The following is a 9,442-nucleotide window of genomic DNA, read 5'->3' as shown; positions in this document are numbered from 1 at the left end:
AACAAACTCGGAATTATCCACCTTATTTTGGTTTGAATTCCTACGTTACAATACTATAAATACTGACGAGAAAAATAATACATATACATATGTATGTAGTTAGATATAGGCGTATAGACATATTGTTGTAACCAATATTAGTTTGTTAATAAATGCTATTTTGGGACTGCAGTCTTTTCAGGTAGGTATAACTGTGTGTATTATAAACGGTCTGTAATGGTTCAGTGATTATTCCGCACGAAGCCACGAAACATTTGGCACCCGAAAATTCCATCCATTTGGAGGTATCCACGTAAACTATTGTAACGTAGAGATTAAGTGAGTGGCGCTCGTGGACCGATGGTTTACTAGCGCAGATCACCTGATCTCTCGTTCCCGCCAAAATGGCCTCTACGTATGAACGAGCCGTATGCAACGGCCAATGGGATCGTCCGACTCATCGACCAATAGTTGTTGAGCCTAAATATGTATAAATATGGGGCGCTCTCGAATTGGAAACGATTTCGACATGGAGCGCCGACGAGAGCAGACGAATAAACCGCTTCTACAAACTCCTGCGTCTTTCTCTCCGATCCTGGAAGCCCCCTCTTCACGTCCACGCAACACTATCATACTAACGAGAAGTCGCGATTGTCGTGTGCGCGATCGCAATTTACGGAATAGTCCGTTACCCTATGAAATACATATATGAACTGCACTATTTTTATAACTACAGCATGTATCGAAATAAAACCAGCCGTTACTGAAATTGAATGACACCAGTAGTGTTCGGCGTTGGCTGGGTGCTCGTCAAATAACAATAGACCGCTCCATTAGTATAAAAAGCAGGAAAGCAAAAAAGCATGGTAATGGGCAATAGTGAACCATTTTTTGTGCTAAATGCATCGTCCCAGCACCACTGCATACATATATATATATATATATATATATATATATATATATATATATATATATATATATATATATATATATATATATATGTACGTACATATGTGGGAACGGATCCAGCTCCGCGCGGCACAAACTTAACACATTACATCCGCGCAATAAGGTCGTTAATCATACCCACGCACACAAACACCGAACGCTTTAAAAATGCATATTTAAACCACCGCACGGCAAACACAGCATCCGTAATAACAAACGGTTATGATAACGGCCAGCGAGGGTTGTTTCCGGCGGAAGCCAATTAGCTGGCGACACGAGAGTAATGAGCGGCGGGAGCATAGCATTAATCTGGCGGACCCGCAACCCCGCAAAAATGGAATTAATACGAAAGTTTTAATTTGGTCAGACCAACCGGAAGCCGGGGATGCCGAGGGGGTGGGTTCGCGTGGACCAGTTCGGGTCTGCTCTCTCTTGAAATAAGTGTACGGCCATTTATGTAACTGTTTCAATTTATCTCCACTAAGTTGCGGGACGTCTGACAAATTCCCTTTTGTGCCGCGGTGGCTTGTCCAATTTGTTTGTAGGGCCTGCATTAAGGGTTCACAGCCCATCAACTTATTTTAATACTCGCCTAACCTTCCCCCCCCCCCCACTCCCTTCCAACCCAAAATTCTACCTTATAATAAAGTGCACCACATAATATAAATTACTAGTCGTAAGTATGTTCCCTGTCGGGGGTTGGTTCGGTTGCCTTCTTGTTAAATGTTCACTAATGGAAGTGGAAACTCTTCAAAGTGGTCACGTGGCCGATTTCATACAAAACCGATGTGAAGTTTGAAATGAACATAAAACTATAGAAACTTATATAATTATGCTATATTTTATTGGATATTTTTACTTTATCTGTTATTATTAAATGCTATTTTTTATGTTTATGTATGGATGTATTTATGTTTATGTTTAATTGTTATTTATTTATTTTTTTTGTGTTATATTTTTTGACCATTGTGGCGCTTTAGGAATTCCTGTTATGCCACAATGGTCTGTTTAGAATAAATAAATAAATAATTCGCACTTAATACATATACTTGTAGAAATATAATAATATAGATAACCATCAGAATATGCAAAATGTAAAAATACCCTTCCCGCAAAAAAGCGTCAGTCGCCGTGAAAGGTATGTATGTATTAACACCATTCCCGACGTTAATGTATTATTAATGAACAAGAACAATTTAAAAATAATATGCACTTCGATACATAAACCTTTATAAATATGAGCCGTTATATTTGAAATTGGCGGAAGTCCAACTTTCAGTTCCAAAACTACTATTTCATTTTGTCTTATTTCACAATTCGCTATCACTATTTTTAGTTCGATGTGTCCAGAATCTCTGAAAAGTAAAATAAACTTATTCAAAGCCCCCAGTATTTTTAAATATTGTAGTGCACAAAACATTGTTTAATATTGGTTGTGGCTATTTGCAGGTACTATATCTGTGACAGGCGCAAAGCCTTCTGCGCATGCGCGTGAACTGTCACTGTCAGCGTGTTTGCTGTTAAAATTTTGTTTTAAACCTCTTAAAATTTAGTTCGAACTCGTAAAGAGACGTAGAGTAAAACATATAATCCAAATTAGTTAATATTATTAATTGTTAGAAAATAATTATCATATACAACGTATAATACCTACATATATACAAGTACAAGCCGCGAACTAGCTAAATGATATACATAGATCTATTATAATAACGTGCGAAATTTATAATGAACGATTGATTAAACAAGTCTGGCATACATTAAATGTAAGAAATTATAATCGGATTATAAGTTCACGCGCATGCGCAGAAGGCTTTGGGCCTGTCGCAGATATAGTACCTGCAAATAGCCACAACCTTTAATATTTTGCGAGATATTTCTCGAAATGAAGAAGTAGAAAGTAGACTTATGCCACTTTCAAATATAGCGACTCGTGCAGTTATTTTCACAGTGTAGTACATGTTCTGTTCTCTTGTCAATTTTATGTTAATTCCAATTTGTATTATTAATAAACCTTCGCTTGGCAGTAATGCGTTTTTGAATTATTAGTAAAGAAATATTTTTTGAAAAAGATTATATATTAAATGTCTATTTGTAATAGCACAGCACAGACTGGCAAAAGTACGTAAACAAAAGTACATGACAGCACAGTACAGTATAGTACAGCACAGTACAGCACAGACGTAAACAAAAGTACGAAGAATATTCTTTGGAGACACATTCAAATGGCGTATACGTAACAGCGTGGTGTAGTGGCAGGCGCGCCTGGTAATTGGACTATTCGTCACATTGGGGTGGTCACAAAGACAATTTTTGCCATGAAAATCGCGAATACACAATATTTGGCAATCAAGTTCTCGTTACTATGATAGTTATCGTTAGTATGATGGACTTTTCGACTGCCAGATTTTCCGTTATAGAGATTTTAGTGACTTTGTGACGAGTAATTTGTGACCAGTAATCACCGAACCGGCGCGCCTATACCTTCAAATGTAAAATTGTGTATTTTACGTATATATGTATGTATATCTAAATGTAATGATTTTACATTAAATTTAGTCGTGTTTGATAAATTCTGATTCATTTGTTTATTTGTCAAATTTGAAACAATTTATGTTATATTTATTTCTATACAACCTTACTGGCCATAAATATTATACAATAAACTAGGTCTGATAAGAAACTCATCAAGAATTATGCAAAAAAAATCAGATTGTCTGAAATATTTACATATAATATTTAAAAAATATAGAAGAGGCTTATAAATAGTATGTCATTGAAAAAATGTAATGCGAAGTTGAAAAAAATGGTTTTTGTAATGGTACACATCTACATATTGGAATAATTTATTTTTAGTTATAAGCATTATATATATAAAGACGGTAATCTGTGTGTGTCCTAACGCTAGCCGAATATAATGAATGAATCGATAAAAAGCCTAAACTTTGTATAAATTCATTTCGTCGAGACTCGCGGCGGTGTCGAACCAGTGATCTCAAAATAACCTCATATAGGTCTAAACTGAGCTTAACGGTCACTAACACCACGCCAAATCCAATTCTTGAATTCGCCTTTTTATTAATTGAAAAATCGTTCTCGCCATATAAAAATACGTAATTATAATATTTTTAGCGAAGTTTTGAACCATTTTTTTTTTGTTTTCATATAAGACAATTAAATACATATTTTTAATTGAAATTCCCGCCCTGCCGCCTAAGGGTGTTTCAGTTCCGGATCCCGATTACTGTTTCAATTCCGGATCCCGATTTCTTTTCGAGTTTTGGATCCAGATTCCTTTTTCATTTCCGGTTTTAGATTCCTTTTTATTTCGGATACGGACTCCATTTTCAGTTCCGGATACCGATCCCTGTTTCAGTTCCGATTTCCGATTTCTGTTTTAGTTCCGCTTGCGATTAATTATTACTATACGTATTGTAACTTCATTTTTAATCATGTATCAATATGTTTCCGAAACCACCCGTAGAAATTTCAACGGGCATAAAACTAGTTTATACTATTTACCATGTGATGAAATTGTCTTGGCAATAGTTTCTGTCTTCGGTAGTTTCCTGTTTGCTTTCTGGAGCAAAAGAAATAGAAGGAATTTTTGTCAAAGGAAATTTTGCAATTTCTGACAGAAGACGGTCGATTTGAGTTTCATAATAATCTAAATTCTTGACATTAATTAATCACTTGCTCAGGGACTTAAATATGATACATATCAATAAGAATCTGATCTAGTAAAAATCGCTCGAGAAAATTGATCCGTGATGTACTTTTGACTTATGACGATACTTTTTAATGGAATCATGAAGATTTAACAATTCGTTTAATTCCACAGCCGTATTTTCGCTTTGTATTTGATATTTATAATGTTAAGATTTGGCTTTCACAAATATGTATATACAAGCATAGCTCTGTCGGTAGGAAACTTATACAATTTTAATCAAAAATAAAATCAAGTGATTTTTGATCTTCGTAAGTGTAAGTATAACTAATTGAAGTTCCGGCTTTAAGATGTTTCACTATACAAAATAATGATAAAAATCCTTGGCACACATACAAACAAAATTTGTAGAAAAAAATTCAAATACAAATTCCAGGTAATAAAACTAAAATGTTGTTGAATCTGTTTTTATTTAAAAAAAAATAAGTAAAAAAATGTCATTGGACACAATCAAAATAAATCACACAGCTAAACAACTAATCAGTTAATATCTATTAAAAAATAAAAGAGCAAAATGCATTAAAAAATTTCGAAAGTGCTATTGAAATGCAGTGACGTTAAATGCTTATACAATCAGTCTTCGATTGGGCAAACTTTGATATTGAAAACATTAACGTTTCATTGACATTGGTTTGAATTCAATAAACACGGCAACTTTTGATCTGTCACTCGCCTACGACTCATATGCTTATTTTTATATCATATAAAATAAATATGAAATAACTTATTCCATATGTAATAACTAGGAAATGCATTTAATACACGCTACAAAAAAAACGACATTCAAAATACTTTCTCATTGAGACGGTGCATTAATATTTCACTAAATGCAATTAATCATTTTTCCAACGTCATACACAAACCGCATTCACACGAAAACAGCACTTACCAATAAAATATATTTGACCTATGTATTATATATATATATATAAATATATATATATATATATATATATATATATATATATATATATATATATATATATATATATATATATATATATATATGTATATATATATATATATATATATATATATATATATATATATATATATATATATATATATATATATATATATATATATATATATATATATATACATATATATATATATATATATATATATATATATATATATATATATATATATATATATATATATATATATATATATCTATATATATATATATATATATATATATATATATATATATATATATATATATATATATATATATATATAAAATTATACGCTACATAAAAATTGCGAAACATAATTGACAATTCCTAATTACTTTGGTAAAAACAAATTTATTTTTTTGTCATTTTTGTTAGTATATACTATCGAGATTTTTAATTTGTGTTATTGGACCGTGTGTTCCAGTTTACGGTTCTAGTTTTAATCGTTTGAAACACCCGTTCGGTAAGACATCCTGTATTTTCTTCACATTTTCCACTTGCTCTTCCAATTGCAGTATCTCAACGGCATTGCTCTTAAGCCACCTGCAAAAAAATACATAAAACATTAACCCTTTGCCCGCGGCAATAAATATAGCGAACAAGCCCTGTACGCGGCACCTTATTCGCAAATTTGGCAATCGAGTTTTTGACCTTAAATACACATTTTAATATTTACTTAAGTAACCAGATATGTTAATTAACACAGAAAGTATTATTTTAAACAATAAAATACATAATATATCTCGTAGTTTTGGCTTAATTGTCAAATAATCATTCTTCATACAATTGAGACGTATCGTCGCCATTGTTCAACAGACGTGACGTCATATAAATGAGGTTTCAGTATGGTTCCACAAAAAACTAATTTTTACTGGTATATATTCATTTTAAGCAAATTGAATAGATGGCATTCAACTCTCGGTAATATATTCAACCAATTTTGAACCTTAAAATAGTTGAAATAGGCGCATATAAGGCTCAAAATCTCGTGCAAAGTTCAGAAATTCTATGGAAGACAGCCGCGCTACAGACTTGTCGCGCAAAGCTTCCATAGAAAACGGCCGCGGGCAAACGGTTAATATAATAGTCTAATACAAGATATAAATGAAAATAAACATCACGCACTGTTGATAAGTGTGTCGTGCATCATTCAACGATTTAATTCGCGCGGTGAGATTAGCTGCTCTCAATTCTTGTTGAGCTTCATTCAACCGTTGTTCTGTAACAATAATTTACATAAGTGAGTATTTATAATTTACACAACTGTCAACACCGAACACAACATCAAGATAAATATCAAACCTAATGCATCAAGATCTTTATCACTCAACTGCGGCAAATTTTTCAAATCTTCCATGATTGATGTCACCTCGTTCAATCCCTTCTTGACTGCTTTTTCAGCTTCATCGACGTCAGTTTTGACTTGCGAGACCTGAAAGCAATGCAACAATTGATGAAAACACATTTTAATGATATCGTTTAGACGAAAAGGATGGCAGACCTTTGTTTTAGCATATTTTGTTATTTGCTCATCTTCTTCGACGCGATTTTCAAGCGTCTCTATTTTCAGCTTCGTATCTTCTACTCGGTCTGTAAAATAAATGGTATTTAAATTTAAATTTTTATCCCGATCAAATTTTCATTTATGTTCATTTTAATTACCGGCCAATTTATCAGCTTCTTCGTTGAGCGACGAGGCGATTAATTTGGTTTCAGCTGCTTTAGTACGAATTTCGTGAGCCTCCTACGATTATCATAAATTACATTAGTATGTTTTTTATTACTAGTTTGAGCATTTTAGAAACCAAATCAACCAAAACAATTTTGGAATTCAATTATTGTACATATTTTTAGAGCACAATGGTAATATATAAGACCAAATTTATCAGAGAAGTGTTTAAAAATTGCGATTAAAATAATAATGCTGCAAACAGAAGGCAGTCTATGCTTTTCTTTATATAATTTTCTCTATAGTCTTTGACTATTTTCACCACACAATGACGTAACATTCCTAGATCGTGCTATGCATTGAAGTTCTATGTTAATGATGGATAGTGTTGAGACATTTTTATTATTATTATCAAGGCTCTTCTATATTTCACTTTGCTCATTGGTCTGACAACATATTATATTATATCCTACATTCTTCCGATCGTTTTGATTTGATCTGTTGTCAACGATGGATATTTAAATCAATTCCGCCAATACGATGATGAAAAATATTCGTAATAGACACGTTTAAAAATGCTAAAATTTTGACAATCTTGACGTTAAATGGTCAGTAGCTTTATATATTTTCCTTCCTCGTTTTGTCAAATTTTAATTGTTTAAACTCTTATAACTTTTTCTTTTTCACACTATATCTTATAAAATTTGCATTATAGGTTCTCATTATTAACCAGCAGCAGGACTAGTGGTTAGCATGTCTTGCTATGGTCAGTGTGGTTGTGAGTTCGAGTCACACTGGTTGCTGCTGGCCAGACCTTGGTTTGTAACCAGGTCGGCCGTTTCTTATCAGTTCGCCAATTTTTCTGATTTTCATTCAAACGATTCTTGCAAAATTGGCTTTCCCTCCCCATTTCTCTCGCGAAATCTTGAATTATTGTGTTATATCTCAGGTTTCGCTAGGTTTCTCTCCATAGACTTCTCTGTGGATGTTAATTGTATTTATACATATTCGCATTCTTACATGAAAATGTTACTTATCGTATTGTATACGATGTTTGCAATGTCTGACCATATGTATATGTCATGCATGGTTTCGATTCATGTGATATTTATGTATTAAAAAAAATATATATATAATTTTTTGAGTCTGTTTAGCACACTCGTCGCTTTGGAGTAATCTATTAGGCGAGTGTGCATGATTAATTGATGTAATGAAAAAATAAAAAATATATTGGAAGAAATGACGGGCTGACTTTTTTTTTTTTTTTTTTTTTTTTTTTTTGGTGCCATCTTATTGATTTCCGATAAATCATCACCAGCGATATCGTTGCTCTTCAGATCATGTACGGGCACTACGGAATCATCACTCCGTCCCCAAAATTGTGAATTGGGCTTCTGAATCTCTCACATTCAGAACACCAATTCGTGAGGCTTTTTTCGCTTTAAACGCCTCTGCTGGTGAGTTGTGTCTAATAGCTGCAACGCTTCTATGTTAGGGTGACGGTGCAGTCTCAACTCGTGCCTCCCGGCGCATTCTCGGATGACTTCTTTTACTTTTTTGATTTTAAGGTCCTTGTGGATCTCTTCATTTGTGACGAAGCGATATGCATCGGTGATAATCCTCAAAAACTGGTTTTGACATCTTTGCATTTTTTCGATATTGGATGGCTTACTGCATCCCCACAGTTGTATGCCATATGTCCATATTGGCTTCACGATTGCCTGGTATATCAGTTTTTTGCATTGTAGGTCTAATTTGGAGTGTCTTCCTATTAGCCAATGCATTTCTCTTTGTTTAATTCGAATCTGTTCTATTTTTTTTTTTAATGTGATGCCTCCACGTAAGCCTTGAGTCAAGATGCAGTCCTAAATATTTAGCTGACAAAGCTTGTGGAACTTGGATTCCGTTTATGAAAGTCTGAGTGCTGACACTATTTCGTCGCAGTGCAAATGTGACCTGCATTGATTTTAGCTCGTTGAGTTTCATTTTCCAGTCCTTGGTCCATTTGCTGATCTTGTCCAGTGCACGCTGCAGGCGTTCGAATGCTTCCTCCTGTGACTCGCTCGATGACATAATGACTGTGTCATCTGCAAATGTTCCAATGAATGTCTCTTCGCTTGTCGGGATGTCAGCAGTGTATATCAGGTACAGTATAGT

At 33.5% G+C, this 9,442-nt stretch overlaps 1 protein-coding gene across 1 annotated transcript in view; it reads right to left on the bottom strand.

Moving 5' to 3' along the window:
- Positions 1–5,954: 5,954 nt before the first annotated feature.
- Positions 5,955–9,442, bottom strand: part of LOC143922682 (laminin subunit gamma-1-like) — a 40,105-nt gene continuing 36,617 nt past the window's right edge. The window contains exons 21-25 of the mRNA XM_077446017.1: positions 7,279–7,360; positions 7,118–7,206; positions 6,919–7,048; positions 6,742–6,835; positions 5,955–6,159 (exon numbers count right to left, since the gene is read on the bottom strand). Of these exons, the coding sequence (XP_077302143.1) occupies positions 6,042–6,159; positions 6,742–6,835; positions 6,919–7,048; positions 7,118–7,206; positions 7,279–7,360 (513 nt within the window). The 3' untranslated portion in view covers positions 5,955–6,041. The remainder of the gene's footprint in view (positions 6,160–6,741; positions 6,836–6,918; positions 7,049–7,117; positions 7,207–7,278; positions 7,361–9,442) is intronic.

Source organism: Arctopsyche grandis, chromosome 2 (genome assembly GCF_051622035.1).
Source record: "Arctopsyche grandis isolate Sample6627 chromosome 2, ASM5162203v2, whole genome shotgun sequence".
NCBI lineage: Eukaryota > Metazoa > Arthropoda > Insecta > Trichoptera > Hydropsychidae > Arctopsyche > Arctopsyche grandis.
Note: the sequence above shows the minus strand (reverse complement) of the source record. Positions and strands in the feature narration are given on the sequence as shown.